The 20,471-nt window shown below is 35.2% G+C and overlaps 1 protein-coding gene across 2 annotated transcripts in view; it reads left to right on the top strand.

Moving 5' to 3' along the window:
- Positions 1–19,605, top strand: part of lhcgr (luteinizing hormone/choriogonadotropin receptor) — a 20,484-nt gene extending 879 nt beyond the window's left edge. The window contains exons 2-11 of one of the 2 annotated variants that reach the window (XM_077217458.1): positions 7,000–7,071; positions 8,208–8,282; positions 8,474–8,548; positions 9,853–9,927; positions 10,217–10,294; positions 12,880–12,948; positions 13,043–13,117; positions 15,219–15,404; positions 15,645–15,713; positions 17,763–19,605. In XM_077217458.1, coding sequence (XP_077073573.1) covers positions 7,000–7,071; positions 8,208–8,282; positions 8,474–8,548; positions 9,853–9,927; positions 10,217–10,294; positions 12,880–12,948; positions 13,043–13,117; positions 15,219–15,404; positions 15,645–15,713; positions 17,763–18,981 — 1,993 coding nt within the window. In that variant the 3' untranslated portion in view covers positions 18,982–19,605. Of the gene's footprint in view, positions 1–6,999; positions 7,072–8,207; positions 8,283–8,473; positions 8,549–9,852; positions 9,928–10,216; positions 10,295–12,879; positions 12,949–13,042; positions 13,118–15,218; positions 15,405–15,644; positions 15,723–17,762 lie in introns of both variants that reach the window. The other variant, XM_077217457.1, reaches the window with a different exon arrangement.
- Positions 19,606–20,471: the final 866 nt, after the last annotated feature.

The following is a 20,471-nucleotide window of genomic DNA, read 5'->3' as shown; positions in this document are numbered from 1 at the left end:
TGGAATCTACTCCAAACGAAATTGAAATTATAAACTTTGGTGTCTATAGAACATTTTAAATCTATTATTCGGTCACTTGAAGAAGACTCAATGATGTGCAATTGTTTTTGAGTGTTTTATACTTCTTGTTTTGATCTGTAAGTTTGTGATTGTAACTGCTGCCCATTCTTGGCCAGGACACTCCTGTGAAAGAGATTTTTAATCTCAGAGAGATTATCCTGGTTAAATAAAGGTAAAAAAAAAAAAAAAATATATATATATATATATATATATATATAGATATAGATATATAGATATAGATATAGATATGGATAAGTTAAGTAAGAACATGATTATTACTAAAATCAGAATAATAAAAAAAACAGTAGATTCTCATTATGACAACTTTCTCGATAATGTGATTTATTTAGACAATTATGGTGGTGTATATATATATATATAGTCAAGTCTTTCAGGTTTGTCTCTGCATCAGAAATTGATTGACACATTCTCTGGAGTAAAAATCTATAATTATAAAATATTATAATAAAAGCAATCCAGAAGCTGTTGCAGATAAAGTACAGTACATGATGTTCATTAGTGGTCATTAAAATAATGAATTGCTTATTAATATGACTAAAAGGGACTGTGTGAAATAACCCTGAATAGACCCGGCAGTGATTCACTGTTATAATAAACCTCTTAAATATTATGTACATGACAACATAAACCACACATCTTACACACCCAAATCTCTCAAGTTGCCAAGGCGTCTTAATTGTTTCATAACAATGTTTGCATGTTAGTAAATAATTTTAAATATGAAAAGGGGACAACTACAACATTTTATTTTAATTTGGGATTTGGAGTGACATTACCTCTTATCATAGGACGAAGGGAGTGTGTTTGTGTTTGTGCTGCGTTAAATTTATTGTCTTCTCATTGTGTGGACGTCTAACAACCGACACATAACAACAGCCCATATGATACAGTGGATGTGCTTATATTATGGTTCTGTTTCATAAATAACCATCCCACATATAGTCTAAACACATATGACCCATTTAGTTATCTGAATAGTAAATAATTAGTTATCTATAGATACCCATTTATTATCTAAAAAATGTACAAATAACAAGTCTGCAGTGCAGGCAATAATAAGGCAATGCATTATATGAACAGTGGCCCAAAAAGTATTAGCACACATAAGTCTCAAATAAAAATGGTCTCAATTTGTATTGTATTTAATGAAGTATTTGAATTAAGGTTTGATGTATGCGGTGATGCAGAGATCTTGATTTAAACTGTCAACTTGGTAGCTTATTTTTAGTTATTTTTAGCAAACCTTTATCATGACTAATGTGAGGGTTAGCTAAATTTTGCTCTCAAACTATATATATTCACAAAACCATATTGGTTTCAGTTGAATAAAAAGCAAGAGATCATATCACTCTTCGATGTATCATTGTTCTCTCTACTTGTCAATTGATAAGAAACAAAATATATTTTAATTTTATTTAGTGCATTTTGAATAAACATTGTGTTAAGTAAGTCTTCGTCTCATTGGCTGCCTGTAATTACATGGTTTTATGCATAATATTTGGCAAGTCAGTTCCCTCTGCTATTAAGAAAATATAGAAACATGAATGCAACTACATCTCCATCTACTTGAATGAGGAAAGCCTGAAATCTCTAGAACTATAATTGCATTTTAAAAATGTTTCAAATCAGCAATACATTCTGACAACAATTATATCATAAATGAATATCCTACTAGTGGCCAAAACGGATGTCCGGCCTTGGAAAATTGACATCTTTATTCTTCACCCTTTATTCAAATATTATTAAAAATTTGTTAAAGATTTTGTAATCATATTATGTTATGCTTGGAGACAATTGTTTTATTTGTGATAATAATGCAATGAAACATACTAAATAAGTTTTGGTCAGACTGTCATAGAAATTATGAAAACATGCAAAAACAAGAGATAACCAACAAAATATTAATAACTGATTATGTTGTAGTCAATGTATGCTTTATGCATTTTTTAAAATTTGAATAGGAAAATAAAACCTGCCTTTTTTGTCAAATACTTTTGTCAGATGAATACCTTAAAGGGTTAGTTCATCCAAAAATGTAAATTCTGTAAGTAATTACTCACCCTCATGTTGTTCAACCCCGTAAGACCTTCGTTCATCTTCGGAACACAAATATCTTAATATCTTAAATCTGAGAGCTGGATCACTCCTCCATAGGCTTCTTCAGGGATTGAACTTGCCGGCCCCGAAAAGTTATTAAAGACATCGTTAAAATAGTCCAAGTGACTACAGTGGCTCAATCTTAAGTTTATCAAGCGACGAGAAATACTTTTTGTGCGCAAAAAACAAACAAAAATAAGTTTGCGTGTCAGTTCGAATCAGTTCACTAGTGTAATAGCGTAGCGCTTCTGTGTTGTACGTCACACGCATCACACACATGACCAACGTCGGCCAATAGTGAGCCTACGTGTGACGTAGCTCTACGCTATTACACTAAGTTAACTGACTCGAGGCCCACACAGAAGGAAATCAATAGTTGAAATAAAGTCGTTATTTTTGTGTGTTTTTGCGCACAAAAAGTATTTCTCGTCGCTTGATAAACTTAAGATTGAGTCACTGTAGTCACTTGGACTATTTTAACGATGTCTTTAATAACTTTTCGGGGAACAAGTGTCAATCCCTTAGAAGCCTATGGAGGAGTGATCCAGCTCTCAGATTTAATCAAAAATATCTTAATTCGTGTTCCGAAGATGAACGAAGGTCTTACGGGGTTGAACAACATGAGGGAGAGTAATTACTGACAGAATTTTCATTTTTGGGTGAACTATCCCTTTAACCAAGTTTAGTGTTTTGTTCTTCCCTCATATTTAGAATATTTAAAAAGTATAAAATATGCATGGTCATTTAAAACTAAAATCGCTTCACTTTTGGCCAGTACTGTCATAACAGGCTCCTTCCTGCAATTTCTCCCATTTTGATTTCCAGCTCCAGCCAGCATGCTAGAATGATCACAATAACCTTTTATAGTTTTTTTTTGTTGCTCTGAATACATTAACAGATCTGTTAGGAGCTGTTAGTCCTGCTAAAGAGCAGTTGTGATGCAATACTCGCTTCTCATTTTAGTCCTGCTTACGCATGACACCTTTTCTGGAAAAAGCAATGGGGGAGTTGTTGACTTGTGACAAGCTTGAGAAAAGTAATATCCGAAGTAGACAGGTCAAGTGGTTTTGTCTGACTGACGGGTCTTGGCTTGCCATCATCACACCCGCTGAGCTGAGTGTGTTAAGAGAGTCTGCTTAATGTCCTTGAGGCCTTGAAATCATCTTCTTCCTCTACTGAAACCTTGAGCCCTGATAAGAGTTGCATGCAATCAAGGACATGAGATAAATGAATAATGTCCTTAAAAATAAGAAAAAGAAGTGATCACACACCCACTTCATTACTACTTAAAAAAAAAAAAGTTTTGTCAATTGTTTATGTTTTTAATTCCACTGGGTTTTAGACAAACATGCGCATAGTCATAGTAGTCAAGTCAAGTCAAGTCATCCTCATTTATATATAGCACTTTTAACAATGTAGATTGTTTCAAAGCAGCTTTACAGAGATAAACATATCATTTAAGGTAACAGAGATTGATTTAGTTTTATAGTGGTTCTTGAAAAATGTTTTTTCCAGCTAAAGTTAGTTTTGATTGATTCACTTCTGTCTAAATGATCATTTGTTATTAAATTAGGGGCCGCTAAGACGACACCGTTCTCTCTAAACAGACTTTAAACGTGAACCTGTGATAGACACTGATGGCGTTCACATGCGCATTAAGAATTGATTCTATAGTTATGTGCGTTTGAATATATGTGCGCAGATTTGTAATTCTTACAAACCATGCCTAAACAAACTACTTGTCTTGTCTATAAATTTTGATGCAGAATTTTATTATATCTTATCACTTATCACTTAGTTCACATCTCTCATAGTGTAATTATATTTACAGTGGCTCAAAAATTATTTGGATACCCAAGACAAAAATGTCATTAAACTAGTTAAAATACATTAGGTAGCCTATAATATTTTCACATTTAAAAAAATAAATTATATTAATTATTATTTTAAATCATTTAAATTAATAATAATAGTAGTTATCATTATTATTATTTTGAATTTACTTTAGTCCGTTTAAACCAGACTTTTATTTTGGCAGGTTGTAGTGAAGGGCTTTGATTCTGAATGGTAGAATAGTTTTGAATTTGATTAATCGTACATCTTTGTTTGTGATTTATCAAATCAAAATTGGCAAAAAATATTCTGCATTGTGCAGTAAACTCCACCATCGGTTCCATCCACGTTTTATGCATTTCATAAACCTAGGGCCCTACAGTCGAATTATTCACTGATGCTTTAACGGCAAACTTCTTTTTTCGTTCTTCGCTTAGGTTTAAAATGAAGTTAAAAAATATGTGAGCAGCGATATACTGTTAGAACTGCTGAGAGCAGCTTTTAGATGAAAATGTAAATATGTGCTGTATGCTTTTCTCTCAATAACAAAATAAACACACAACAAAATTAAGAAAACAGCAAGCATTTTATGTAATAAGCCATAAGAAAAGCATGGGATCATAGCAACATGGATATGTCTGCACAGTGCACACGCTCTGCAATACGGCACTCTAGTAAAGTTACGTCACGTTTATTTATATAGCACTTTATAGATTGCTTAAAATCAAGCAGCTTTCCCGTTTTAAGCATGAAAAACAGTGTCACCTACCTATTACGTAATTGCTACAGACAATGTATGGTAGTGCAAAGGTGTTTACCAGCCGTAGTGAACTTTTCCGGAAATAAATTTCAAATAGTTTGTTTCAGCCTGATTTTGTTTCAGTTTCTTCGAAATTTTTTTGAAAGATATTTGTGACTTTTTATCTCACAATTCTGACCTTTTTTCTCACAATTGCGAGTTTACATCTCACAATTCTGACATTATAACTCGCAATTGCGACTGTATATCACACAATTGTGAGATAAAGTCACAATTATCTTTTAAAAAAATGTATTGCGTGGCGGCTTCCGTAGGTTTTCACAGCCATATAAATGTAACCGTTATGCTGAGTTCTGGGTTCGTTTTCATTGTTAGTCTCTCTGTTCCGTTCGTTCTAGTTTTCCCACCATCATCAGTTACCATGGACACTGTTAGGGTTAAGGTTTACTTTCTGTTATCAAAGTCTATTTGAATCAATCTTCTTCGTCATTCCTTTCTACACACCACGCTTGGATAACATGACAAGAAGAACCATTGTTGGTTCCCCAAAGAACCTTTCAGTGAACAGTTCTTAAAATAATAATTTTACTCTTAGTGTGAAGAACATTTTAATAATCTAAAGAACCTTTTTCCACTATAAAGAACTTTTTGTGCAAAGATTGTGGAAAGATTCCAAGGATGCTAAAGGCTCTTATTGGAACCATCGATGCCAATAAGGAACCTTTAAATTTCCTCTGTGGTAAAAAATCAAGCTTTTAATGTTGTTTATATGTCTATGTGGTGTTTTTAATATGCTTTAAGACAAACCGTGTGCAAATTCTTCAGTCCAACACCATTGTTGAGTATTTTCTCCTTAAAACTGCAGTGAACCAAAAACAGTCTCAAAAACACGGTTTGAAATCGCTGGTGTTTCTGATGTCACAAACTACCTTGTAACCAATCAGATCAACGTGTGATCGTCAACGAGTGGATCTCTGAGCTGAGTGAGTGAGTGGAGGCGGGGCTCATTTGCATATTCATAGAACCGCGTATACTAAATGAGGCGAGGGTGAAGAGTTACATTCAAGCTATTTTCAGGCATGAAGAATTTATTTTCAAGGAAAAAACGTTTAAATATGCCATTTTGGTGATCAAATATGAGTTTTAAGGGATAAAATTATTGACTACATTTTCTATTTTCAAGAAGTTTGTTCAGATCCTTCCTTCGAGAATACTATTAAATATCAAAACAATTGGCATTTAATGATTAGCATTCTTTTCAGGATAAATGAATAAATCGAAATTCATATTTTTTTAGCACTTAAACATGCTCTGAGGCGTCTATAAGCATGTCCAGAAGACGATTTTCTAGTATGATGATGTGAGCTCAGGAAAGTGAAGGCTAGGAAATCTGACAGCCTCCACTCCAACCGAACCGAGAGTCTTCGAGCGCTAACAAGAGTCGGGCGGTGACTCCACACTCACATCATTAGACCTGAACTGTAAGAGATGAATCAAGCAGCACTTCACAATTACAAACTCTGAGAGCACTGTGACCTTCTCTCAAAAACAACACCAAGTGATAATTATCCAAGTGCAAAGGTTCCAAACTCTTAAATGAAACACGGCCCAGACATGCAAGACATAATGTGATGTAATTACTTGCAATTTGCATGGTAATTTTTAGCAGTGCATTGGAAAACTTGATTGTTTTTTTGATAATTAAGGGGGAAATTAATGTTGCTGAAAATAGTACAAACAGTGACACAAAATACTTCAAAATCCCATAAAATGGACTAATGCAACTTGAATGTGGAATAGCAGCATACTAATCTTTTTTTAGTATAACGATACGACAGATATAGAAAGAGTGGCACAGAAATATACTATTCTGAATATAATGATTTTACAGGGTTAAATGAAGGTCAATTGTCTTCTTTTAAGATTTTGGTCCTTGTTGAATGAGCTTTTATCTGCTCTGTCTCAGAGTCTCAGTGCTTTGCTGACGTAAAACTTCTTATCAAATATTTTAACCATTACAAGCTACTTTTGTTCAAGCTACTTTTATTTTAACCAAATTCTTTCCAGGATGCTTGAAAATTCTAAAGAAAATTTGATTTGCTAATGTTTCCGGAATATTAGTTGCTATGAGGCTGCTGTTTATTCAAATTTATTCACATTATGACTTGGAAAACATGACTAATTGATGTGAAATTATTATTCATTCATCTTGTGCATCTCAATTTCAGAGTTTTGAAATACATTTCTCTGAGAATCATCAGCAGTCGCAGTTTCGACCACCTGAAAGGAGTCAAATCAATGTGAGTAGGCTAGTCATTGTTTTTAAAAAATGACGACAGATAACCAGATGTTTGCCATCCATCATCACTGTCCTCCGAGCCAACAGGCTCATCTCCACATCATGTGATCTGTGAAGAGAATCTTTGATGTTCACTCCCTTTTTCAGAACGCACAGTGTCGAAGGAGCTTTCAATGCCAATTTTTCCCTGTAGCTCTTTGAAAAAGCTCAGGACATCCAAGTTAGGAGGAACAGTTTGAACGCTTGCACAGAATAGATCATTCTTTGACTGAATAGTGAGCATTAAAAGGAGCAGTATTTTGTCAATGCCAGTTAATATCACACAATATCAAAGAATCTTTCTCTCTTGGGATTGAATTTTTGTGCCAAAAAGAAGCATCTCTCCCTATGAATGGCCTAAAAAAGGTGTTTGGATCATATGGGGTTTACAATTTAAAGTACAATACTTTATAATGAAACCACAACCTGAATTAGAATGTAAACAAATGCAATACAATTAGACAGTTAAATAAATGAAATAACAGAGATTATAGTGAAAACGGTTTTATTTTTATTAGAAAGTAGATGTTATTTATGTTGCTTTTTGTATTTTTTTTAAGTGAATATTTTATGAACATATATATATATATATATATATATATATATATATATATATATATATATATATATATATATATATATATATATATATATCAGAATAGACAAGAGTTCCAGACAATTATCAGGAGGTTTGTGTTATTCCTTATCAGTGGAATTCATATATTTGTTATTATTGTATATCATATATATAGTTATTATGATTGGACCGTTCAAAAGTTTGTGGATGGTATGATAAAAAAAAAAAGAAATTTATACTTTATTCAGCAAGCATGCATTAAATGAATCAAATGTGACAGTAAAGATTTTAATTGTTACAAAATATTTCTATTTCAACATTAATAAGAAGAAATGTTGATATTATACATTTCAAATTATGTAAAAAAAAATGTACATGCTCTGTAGGCTTTATCCATCCAAGTTTCTGATGCACAATTAATTTATTCAGTTTTATAAGCACAAATAATTGCATAAAACGGTGTATTTTGGGACACATTTTACCTCTCATTTTCATTCACCTGTTGTTGTTTTTCCCCCCAGAGAAATCTCCCAGAGCATATCATTGGAAACCATAGAGACAGAAGCATTCAACAGCCTTCTGAATGTCTCAGAAATGTAAGAAACCACTCAAGGAACAATGAAAGTGATTAATGGATAATTGACTCGATTTACGTGCATTTCTTAATGACTGTATTTAATTACAGTCCGTAACTATTACCTACTGGAACAGAATCTTCTCTGACAGAGTCTTTTCATAGTTAAGTGTCATTTGTTTGTTATTTCTCATGCAAGAATTTGTGTCACAGCTCAATCCAGAATACGCGGAGTCTCATTCACATCCACCAGCGGGCTTTCAGCCAACTTCCCAAGCTGAGATACCTGTAAGCTGCACATAATCTCTGTTTTCCTACACAGCAATCACATTTTAATTGACATAAATCAGAAATGAATATTCCAAAAACCCAAGGAGTTAACATAACAGACCAGTTGAGAAAACCGATTGCCTTAAACCATTTAAGTAAAAAAAATAGTACTGTGTACTTATTCCATTTGATTCCACATAATAATTTTGAATTAAACTATAAATCTATTAAACTTAAAGTCCCCCTGTGGTGAAAATCAAGCTTTTAATGTTGTTTATATGTCTCTGTGGTGTATTTAATGATCAGAAAAAATTTTAAGAAATATTTTGGACTATATTGAAAATGCTGAAAATCGTTTGCAATAGAATCAATTAAAAACTCTCAAGTGATGATTATGTCAAAATATAACCAACACCATCAGAATCACCTTTTTTTTATCATCTGGCAGTTATAACTTAGATACAACTGCCAAACAAAATCTAATGTGAACAGTTTAAGGGTCACAAGCCCAACTAAAGCAAACACTGATCACCATAATGGTGGCTTACAAAATTCGATTTTCAAAACACCACTTTAGTTGGCTGAACTTATTGGATGTAGTTTAGAAAACTTAACTTTAGTTGGCCGAACCCAACAAGCTATGTTTAGTCAACAGAAAATATTTAATTGACACAACATTCTATTTCAAGTTCAGTCTACATGCAGGGGTAGTCAGCACAACACAAAAATTTGGTTTCCGCAACTTAAATTGGGCCAACTAAAAATTTTAGGTGCAACGTGTCACTAGAAATGTTTATGTTGGAGAGGCATATTTTTTTTTACAGTGTATGCTTTAAGACAAACCATGTACAAATTCATGTCAACACCATTGTTAGGTATTTTCTCCTTAAAATTGCAGTGACCAAATACAGTCTCAAAAACACGGTTTGAAAAGCTGTGATCATCAACGAGTGGGTCTCTGAGCTGAGTGAGTGAGTGGAGGCGGGGATAATTTACATATTCATAGCACCGCGTATACTAAATGAGGCAAGAGTTACATTCAAGCTATTTTAAGGCATGACAGATTTTATTTCAAGGAAAAAACTTTTAAATATGTAATTTTGGTGATCAAAGATGAGTTTTAAGGGATACAATTATCGACTACACGTGGACTTTAAATACTTTGTGCAGCTGAAACTTTGATAAAAGTAGTAGGTCATCCGGGTACTTACATTTCATGTTGTACTGATTCACGAACTCGGGAGTTGATTGAGACGCACCTGTGTTTTTTGGTTTCTTGCACAGGTCAAGACCCAATTCCCTTTTGCTTTGTATTTTTACAGGAGCATTTCCAACACTGGCATAAGTTTATTCCCTGACCTGACCTCCATCTTCTCCCTGGAGACCTATTTCATACTGTGAGTTTACCCTGTGGATTCATCTGTTTGAGAGATGGTGTAAGTGAGAACAAATAATGGAAAGTAATAGTGAAGCTATAATTTGACCGTCTGCTATCCTTATCAAGCTGACAGAAAATGGGGTGTTATGAAATTGAAAGAGTCTGTACTATATATCTGTCTGAGACCTATGAGTCAGAACATTGGATCACAAAAGTACAGATGTATTAGATTAGGAGACTAATATGTTTTTGTCCATGAGTTTTGATTTTGCAGCGAAGTGTCTTATTGTTTCTTGCTCTTTTTTTAGGGATATTTGTGATAACCTCAACCTGCGTTCAGTCCCACCAAATGCTTTCAGCGGAATGACGAGTGAATTCACCACAATGTTAGTATCTCACACTATGGCATCTTGTTATGATTCAGGGCTGTTATCCCCACAAACTTTTTTTGTCAGCCGAACCTCTTTGACCTAAGATATTTGCTTAAAGCGCCACCTGAAATTTTAAGTTAATACTTCAGTCATTTTAACAGCTCAGTCACATGTTTATGTTCCCTTTCGAGGGAACTCGAGCTGCGTCGATGACGCTTAAGGAACGCCCGGACGTGATTGCGTCTGAAGCACATGTGTCAAATAGTCCAATGGCGAGAATGAGCGTCACGGGCGGGTGACGTCATGACCAGGAAAGGATAAAAGCACATCCGGTCTGACACATGTGCTTCAGACGCAATCAAGCGGGGGCGTTCCCAAAGCGTCATCGACGCAGCGTCTCGTTCCCTACTCAGGGAACTAGGGTTACACAAAGGAGGAGATTCCCCCTTCTATGTAAAGCGCTTTGAGGTCCCAGAAAAAGCGCTATATTAATGTAACAAATTATTATTATTATTATTATTATTATTATTACAGTCGTAACCTGAGACGTTTTCTGATGTTGGTAAATGGTCACATGACATACAGGTACACTAGTTTTTAAAGGTTTGGGGTCAGTAAGATTTTTTAAAAAGAAATTAATACTTTTATTTAGCAAGGATGCATTAAAATCCAAAGTGACAGTAAAGACATTTATAATGTTAAAAAAATTATATTTCTAATAAATGCTGTTCTTTTGAAATTTCTCTACATCCAAAATTTTACTTTCCAGTGTACAGAGTGGTGTGATGCCAATTATTTTCCAGTGTATAGAGTGGTGTGATGCCAATTACCTTCCAGTGTATACAGTGGCGTGAGGCTAACTACTTGATTGTAAATGTGTTTTTTGTATTGATTTGTGTTTGTTTTATATGTTTGGTGCTGCAGTGGCTGTATTTGTGAGCCCAAAACAAATTTCCCATCAGGACAATAAAGTATACCAAACCTAACCTAACCTAACCTAAAATCCTGAAAAAATGGTTTACACAAAAATATAACTGTTTAACATAATATATGAAATGTTAATAATAATGTGATAATAATTAGAAGGATTTCTGATGGATCATGTGACTGATTAGATTTAGTCAACTAAAATCTAACAGACATTAAAAAAGAACAAAAATAAGAACTAATAAATACAATCGAATAAAGATACAAATGAAATAAACAGTGTTTTAGGTTGTCAGGTATTCAGGTAAGAAATACTAGAGAAATTGAATAAAGTAATCACAGGTAATATAACAGTGCATAGTCTTCCTTGGATAAACCCTTATTACGGCTACTAAAGTTACTCAGTCAAGAGCAGTGAGTGATTTTATTTTTGTCTTTTGTTGTTTGAAATAACATTAAGGACTCAGACAGAAGCAAGTTTAGGCGTAATGGACTGTGTTTAAATGGAATCTAGTCAAAACGGGCAGTTCGATATTTTGTGTTTAATTGTCCTTGGAAATGCATGATAAACTTTTTGTAAATTTCTTCAACTGTCCCGGCCATTGTGCGGTCCTCATTGTCGAGCCCTGTATTGTATTGTACACTTCTTTGGGTTTTGCCAGAGATGGCAAATGGCCTTGTTTTTCTTGATTTCAAGATAAGGCATGAGAGTGTATGCTATTAACCCACCGTTACCATTAAAATGTGCACATCTAGCCTTCCTACCACGCAAAGAGATTAACTGGGATTGAAACTTTTCCCAAATCGTCCTGCCCTAACATTTTCATCATGCTCTTGTTCCTTGACAAAAAGGTCAATAGATTTTCGTTAGAGTTTTTGTCATCATAAAATTTTTTTTATGTAGTTATTGTCTCATTTTAAATGTCGTTGACGAATAATTTTGTCATAGTTTTCATCAACAACATTTTTTCACTGTTTTCCACCCTCTATCTGACCCTAAGAAATAAAGGGACTCTTTGCATATAGATGATTTAAAGGCACTGTCGCTGTGCAACTCTTATTTGTGAGCTATGAATTTGCTTTTGGGTAAAGTACACTGTGTCATCCTTTAATATCAGCCTTTTCGCATCACCATTGTGACAGATCCATAAAACCATTGTTCCTCAAACCATTAAGATCAGAATGAAATGATCAGGGTTATGTTCTTGATTTAAATGATCTTGTTAAGTTTAGCATTTTTAGTTTTCAATAAATGCTCTTTTTGGATGGACTCCCAATGATATGACCCCAATAATAAACAAGTTCAACAAAACAAGGAATATTTTATTGGTGTACAAAAGCAAGAAAGATCTAAATCAATTTTATGGGGCTACAGGCCTAATATAGTTAAATGAGTTAGTCAGTTTTCTTATTAATCAAATCTTGCTTAGTCTACATAAGTCTACAAGACACACAACCTTCAATCTCTGTATCTTTATTCAAACAAGCTAGCACAGCCTTTAATCACAAACACTTCCTGAAACACGTATACTTTCACACATAAGCATTTTTAAACCAAAGATTTTGTAATTGAAATAATATTCAATACAACTGTGGTAATTACCATAGTATTTGGATGATATTTAAGTCATATCTGCTAATAAATGTTTCTTTTTCTCTCTCTCTCTTTTCAGGAATCTCTTTAACAATGGATTTCAAGAAATAGAAAGCCATGCATTTAATGGAACTATAATAGATAAACTGTAAATATTGACAAATTATAAATACACTAATACCTATTCAGTATACTATGGTATGTGTGCTGTATAATCACGGTGTAATCTGTTTGTTTTGCAGAGTATTAAAGAACAACAAAAATCTGCGTTTAATCCATGAAGATGCTTTTAAAAAAGCATTTGGCCCCACTACGCTGTAAGTGATACAAAGGGAAATACTGCGGCCTTTCTCTTGCAAATTGTGGCTCTTTCATACCTGCAAACTTGTCGCTTTTCGGCGACAATCGCCGTTTTCTTGGTCAATTGGGTCATTTACGTGAATCGTCTAGAACCGGGGAGTTTTTTTTTTTTGAGTGGGGGGGTAGGCCATTTTTCCTGCCGACCAAAATTTCGTTATTTCAAATGTAGGCGTGTTGCGCGTGGTAACCCAGCTAACACACGACGTCGCAGTTACGTAGTTTATTCGTACTTTTTGGTAATTTCATAGTCTCGACGTCGCATGTCTGTAATTTTATTACCATCAAATTACCAACTGACAACGTCGTCAGTACGGTCTCCTAAGGTAACAAAATAACCAACTACGTCCCAGTTACGTGACGTTTTGGTAATTTCATGACTTACCATCTGACAACGTAGTCTCGACGTCACAGGTCAGTAATTTTATTACCATCAAATAACCACCTGACAACGTCGTCAGTACGGTGTCCTAAGGTTATAAAATAACCACATAGGTCCCAGTTACATGACGTTTTGGTAATTTCATGACTTACCATCTGACAACGTAGTCTCGACGTCACAAGTCTGTAATTTTATTACCATCAAGGTACCAACTGTTGTCACAACGTCGTGCTTACTAACTGGTAACGTCACAAAGTTACGTTGTCACAACGTCGTGCTTACTAACTGGTAACGTCACAAAGTTACGTTGTCACAACGTCGTGCTTACTAACTGGTAACGTCACAAAGTTACGTTGTAGCAACGTATCTGGGAATTTCACTTTTCCGGTTGCCACGACGTAACTAATTACGTCGCCACGACGACAGTTTGGTCACCAGATGACTGACAGGGGCGGGTTTAGGTCCGATTTCGCGTCCAGCCGTGCACGAGCGCAAAACCTCACAACACCCGCCCCTGACAGTGATTGGTTGGAACACTGTTTATTTTGGTTTTGAGTGGTGGTTGTACCCATTTGTTTTTGTGTGCAGATCTCAGAGCCTACGCTGCCTACAGAGACGCGGTTTTTGGATGGCATGCTTATGGGGCGGGCAGCTAGCGAATCGTTAGGAAAGATTAGACATTTATTTTTGGGCCTGAAATCACTGATGCAACCATGGAAGTTTGGCAGGAATAGTAGGCTATAATGCCTTCAAGTAACATTACGTCGGTTTTATTTTGACATTATGAATACAATTGCTGCCCTCAAACTAATCTGAACTAAAATAAACCTTTAACTACTACAATATTACATTCAATTTTTTCCAAGGCGCTGTTTTGTTTTATATGCTCCTCAGAAGAGTCAATTATAGCTCCGGAATTCCTCAAAGTAAAAAAAAATATCATACTTTATGATGTTAGTTTTCATTTAAAGAAATAATTTTAAAAAATTAAATCAAGGAAATGACCAAAAACCTAAAACCTGGTAAACAGTAATTTCTAACAACATAGGGCTATTTAGATGAACAATCTGGCGATCATGTTGTTTTAGGCTAATACACCAACAGCAAATCTGTTTAATAAAGCGCTCAGAAATGTGTCGTTTGCATATTAAAATCTCAAAAATTAAGATTTTTGGATCACAGCCCCGCAACCGCCATCCCCCACCCCCCACGCGCGACACTGTCACCTTTTTTACTCTGAGGAGTTTGCAGGTCTGGCTCTTTACTTCACTGTTTCACCGTTCATCTTCTCTGGAGTGAACGCTTTGTGTCAGGTCTTATCAGATGTCAATTTGAATGACTGAATCGGGGGTGCATTACCTTACTGTGGACTAGAGCTTTACCACACCTGCCTTTAGCTTTTAATAAAACCTGAAGATCTTGATCCCACCTTGACAGGTGGGATTGATTGCCGTATGAAGACTTGAGTAGCAGATCATGACATGAGAAATCAAATTTGCCTTGATGTTTTTACATAGAAGGGCGTTATTATATGTAAAAAGGTCAATAGCAAACCACAATTTCCTAAAAAATGTTCTTGTTCGAGAAGCCGTTTCCCTCAGAAATACGTCACAATAGGGAAGAAAACTTCAGTTTCATGCCAACTTCAATGCAGCATTTCACTCTCTGTTGTTCACCAGGGATGTTTCATCTACAGCGTTGGAGACACTGCCCTCTCATGGCCTGGAGTCTGTGTTGATGCTGGTGGCTCGTTCAGCGTTCGCTCTGAAGAGACTGCCTCCACTGACGGGACTGAAGAGCCTGAGAGATGCACAGCTCACGTATCCCAGCCACTGCTGCGCTCTGCTCAGCTGGGACTCACACAGGTCAACATTTCAAATCAGTTTAGGTGTATCAGTATAGTGGAGGAAAATATTCCTCTCATCTTATTCCATTGTCATTTTGAATAAGAGCATCACTGGCACTTCTTCCTCAGAGAACCTCATAAAATCAAGCTCCAATAAGAGAACTTGACATTTATCTTTGATATTATGATCCACTGTTCAGATTTAAAGCAGAGGATTGTCAGTGTAATTCAATTCCTTTATTTTCTGGTTTTCATATAGGGAGGGCTCTGTGTTTTCTGCATTGAGAAATGGATCATCAAACTGTGGTGACAACAGCGAACCGGCTAAGTACGTTTGGTTAGTCTGTTGTAGTATTGACATGTTTTGCTCTATTGTACCTCTTAGTAAATAATTATAATCTTTTTTATAGATTCAGCAGGCCCATAAGAAAATTAATTTTCTAAATGAAATATTTTAAATATGTCAGCTGGTAACCAGCTAGCAACGAATAAGAGCAAATGGAGACTTCAAGAAAAATTAAGTATTCTGCTTCTCATATGTTTTCATGAAAAAAAAAGAGATTTGTATCCTCTCTAGTTGTCAACAAGCTCTCCAACTGTGCTCCGATTTGCCAGGATACCAAAGTCTCCAATCACGTCTGAGATCTCAATCTTTGAATCTCTGAACTTGGTATTCAGACCAAATTAACTGAGCTATGCAATCCATATGAATTTTACAGCTCTTTACTCTTGACGTAGAATACTGTGCAGAAGTCAGGAAGGTTTCTTTAGGAGTCTTGAAGACGTTGCCACAGTTCTTCTGGATTAAGTGTGTCTCCGTTTTTTTTAGTTTCTTCATGCAATCACACACAGACTCGATGATGGTGAGATCAGATCATACCGGCTGTTGTCAGACTTACAAAATTCTCACTTTATTATTATAATTAATGGCAAAATGAACGTTTGGAAATGTAAACTGATATTTCCTTCTGACACACTACAGTAAGATACAAAAAACTGGCTTAAAAACATGTTTTGGGGGGTGAAAATACTAACATGCCTAAGACTTTTACACAGTACTGTATATCAAAAATAAACTGATTGTTACTATTTTTATAACAATTTTTCTGAATGTTTTTAGAGGATTCTAAAAATGGCACAAGAACTCCATTATGCCTCCTAAGCTATAATACAAGCTTAACCTCTCTAATTTTAGTATCATTGATATACTATTATATTTTGTATTAATATTTTTATTTTTATTTTAAAGTTTTAGTAATTATGTTGGGGTTTTGTCATTTTATATTGTTTTTAAAAATATATATGTCTGTATAGTTTTTATTCTTTTTTATTTATGTTTGTTATTTTTGTAAGTTAAATTTTTTAGTTAATTATTTAGATTATTTAGTAAGTTAAACTAAATAAAAATGGTACCGATAATGCTAAACATTACTATTTTTAATGTTTTTGAAGGAAGTCTATTATGCTCATCAACCCTGCATTTATTTAATCAAAAATACAGAACAAATAGTAATATTGTCAAGTATTATTACAATTTAAAATAACCGTTTTCTATTTAAATATACTTTAAAATATAATTTATTTCTGTGATGCAAAGCTGAATTTTCAGCATCATTACTCCAGTCTTCAGTGTCACATGATCCTTCAGAAATCATTTTATTATCAATATTAAGAAGGAGTTGTGCTGCTTGATATATTTTATAAAATGTGATACATTTTCAGGATTCTTTGATGAATAAAAAGTTACAAAAGAACAGAACATCTAAAAAAAAAAGCATTTATTTAAAATATAAATATTTTGTAACATTATACACTAACGTTCAAAAGTTTGAGGTCAGTCGTTTTTTTAATCTTTAAAAAAAATAAAGAAATTAATTCTTTTTTTCAGCAAAAAAAGTTTTATATTTTTAGAAAAGATTTATATTTTGAATAAATGCTGTTCTTTTTAACTTTTTATTCATCAGTGAATCCTGAAAAAAGTATCACAGGTTCCAAAAAAAATATTAAGCTGTTTCCAACATTGATAATAACTGAGTATCAAATCAAAGGATCATGTGACAGTGAAGACTGGAGTAATGATGCTGAAAATTCAGCTTTGATCACAGGAATATATTACAATTTAAAGTATATTAAAATAGAAAACATTTTAAATTGTAATAATATTACACAATATTACAGTTTTTTCTGTATTTTTGATCAAATAAATGCAGCCTTGATGAGCATAAAAAAGCACAAAACATAAAAATAGTAACGTTTCCAAACTTTTGACCAGTACTGTATACACATATATAACTCTATTTAGGCAAAGTACTGTATTGTGTAATATTGTCCCAATACTGTGACATTGACCATTTTCACCCCTGTGTCCTTTCCTCAGTCCATCTGAGATGGATGAATCTCTAATGCTGGACGATCCTCTTTCATCCGACATTGTTGGATCCACATCAGTTGAAGACACTTTTGGAAATGCAATCGAGTTCTATTACCCCGAGCTGGACCTGTGTCAGCGCCGACCGGCCCTGCAGTGCACCCCAGAGGCGGACGCGTTCAACCCCTGCGAGGACATCGCTGGCTTCGGGTTCCTGCGAGTGGCCATCTGGTTCATCAACGTCCTCGCCATCGCCGGCAACCTCACGGTGTTGCTTGTGATATTCACAAGCCGCTGCAAACTGACCGTCCCGAGATTCCTCATGTGCCACCTGGCCTTCGCCGACCTCTGCATCGGTGTGTATCTCCTTATGATCGCGACTGTGGACCTCAGGACACGTGGACACTACAGTGAACACGCTATTGAGTGGCAAACAGGAGTGGGATGCGGCATTGCCGGGTTTCTGTCGGTTTTCGGTGGCGAGTTGTCCGTCTACACGTTGTCTAGCATTACCGTCGAGCGCTGGCACACGATCACACACGCTCTCCGACTGGAACGGCGTCTGGGATTGAGCCACGCTTCTGCGATTATGATCGGCGGATGGTTGCTCTGCCTAGCATTAGCGCTCCTGCCCTTGATAGGCGTCAGCAGCTACAACAAGGTTAGCATGTGTTTGCCGATGGACATCGAGACTCCTTTATCCCAAGCCTACGTTATGCTCCTGCTGCTTTTCAACGTCAGCGCTTTCCTGGTGATTTGCGGCTGCTACGTGTGCATTTACACGGCCGTCCGTAACCCGGAGTTCCCGGGACGCCCCGCAGACGCCAAGATCGCTAAGCGTATGGCAGTGCTAATCTTCACCGATTTCCTCTGCATGGCGCCCATCTCGTTTTTCGCCATTTCCGCGGCCTTCAAAGTCCCGCTCATCACGGTGACCAACTCGAAGATCCTCCTGGTGCTCTTCTACCCCATCAACTCGTGCGCAAACCCGTTCCTCTATGCCATCTTCACCAGGGCCTTCAGGAAAGATGCATGTGTCCTGCTGAGCTCCATGGGCTGCTGCGAGAGCAAAGCTAACTTGTATCGAATGAAGACGTATTGCTCGGAGAACATCAACCGAAGCAAAAGCAGCTCGGGCTCCAATGCGAACTCCAAAGCCCCTCGTGCCATCATGTGGATGTCCAGCTTCCCTCATCTAACACCTCGACCGCAGGCGCAAAGGGTCTAGGGAAACGGACACATGATTTATTTTCTCGGTGTTCTGCCCTTGAATCTTATCTAAGAGACTCGTGGAAGATGGTACCGTTTTCAAGAGGACTCATTTTGCAGCTGATTTTCACTCTTATCTCTCAATGCATTGACTTACAGTTCAAAAGACACACATGTCTTTTGAAAGAGAATGTAGCACCCAAAGAGGCCGTTGTTAGTGGGTGAATGCAGCAAAAAGCAGCATTATGTCACAATTTCTACAAGATCTTTCATTTTTACAGATTTGGCTGTGAGGAGGCAAGCATCAGTCATTTTCAGTAAATCTTACATGCATGCATTTTCAGCCTTTTGGTGTCAGAATTCAACCTGATTATTGCATGATTGCTGTTAAATAGTTTAATTAGTCAATGTAAGGCTTTTTAATGTGAAAAAGAGTTTCCTTATTTAAGTTATATAACTTATCTAGTTGCAATCACGGATGTTGTTTAAAGAACACATTCCAGAGCTGTTGTTTTACACCATGGAAGAGCGCCACTTTGTGGACAAATCCAATTATTGTTCTAAAAACATTACAAATGAAGGTCGTTTTTATTATTATTACCATGTAGTATTTGAAATCTAATAAAATGAAAGAAAAAAGTAATTGCAGTCTTTCATTATGTACTTGAATTCCTCGAATCCATATAGTATATTTGACTCAGGGAATATATTTGAGTCAGGTCATTTTTATTTGTATTGCCTAGAGCTTTTCAGATTTATATTTATAAAGCGCATTGAAGCACAGCATGTTTTTTTGTTCTTTTTTACATATTGTTTCAAAATAGTTTCACAGAAAAGTTTAGCAGACCTAAACAATGTCTGAATGAAGGAAATGGAGGGAAAAAGTCAACAACAGTGTGCAACAACACATCAAGTGCGGTACATGTGGACAATGAAATGTATTTTTCAAAAATTAGCCATTAAAAATAAGCATGAAAATATGAATTATAAAATATTAATGAACAGTCTAAATAAATATTGTGCGGCTAAATAAAAAAAATATGTGAAATAAAACAAATGCAAGATGAGAGATTAAATTAAATAAAAATGTTAAATAATAAAAATATATAACAAAACATAATAGAAGGGTCATTGACAAATACAGCTTCAAAAAGGTGTTTAAAAAAAACTTTTCAAATGTAATGCATATTTTTGAGTCATGACCAATGTGTTTAAACAAGTTTCAGTTGATAAATAACATTTCAAAGTGATTAAATTCATTATTGTCTGTTTTTATGTCAGACCGTACAACCAAATAGTTGAATAATATACTGCTGTTGTTGTACCACCTGACATGGAAAGTGTAACAAAAGTTTTTCAATTATCTCAACAGCTTCAAAATATGAAAGGTTTCAAACCTAAAATGATAATGAGGCCATAGTAGGCTATTTATCTTTTATTTTTTAATTAAGACACCATTTTAAATAGTTTTATTAGTTTGTTCATTTGTTTCGGACAGTTGCATCACCT

Source organism: Siphateles boraxobius, unplaced genomic scaffold (genome assembly GCF_051911475.1).
Source record: "Siphateles boraxobius isolate OS27281-9 unplaced genomic scaffold, OSU_SipBor_1 73, whole genome shotgun sequence".
Lineage (NCBI taxonomy): Eukaryota > Metazoa > Chordata > Actinopteri > Cypriniformes > Leuciscidae > Siphateles > Siphateles boraxobius.
The sequence above is the reverse complement of the archived record's forward strand: the minus strand, read 5'-3'. Positions and strand labels throughout refer to the sequence as shown.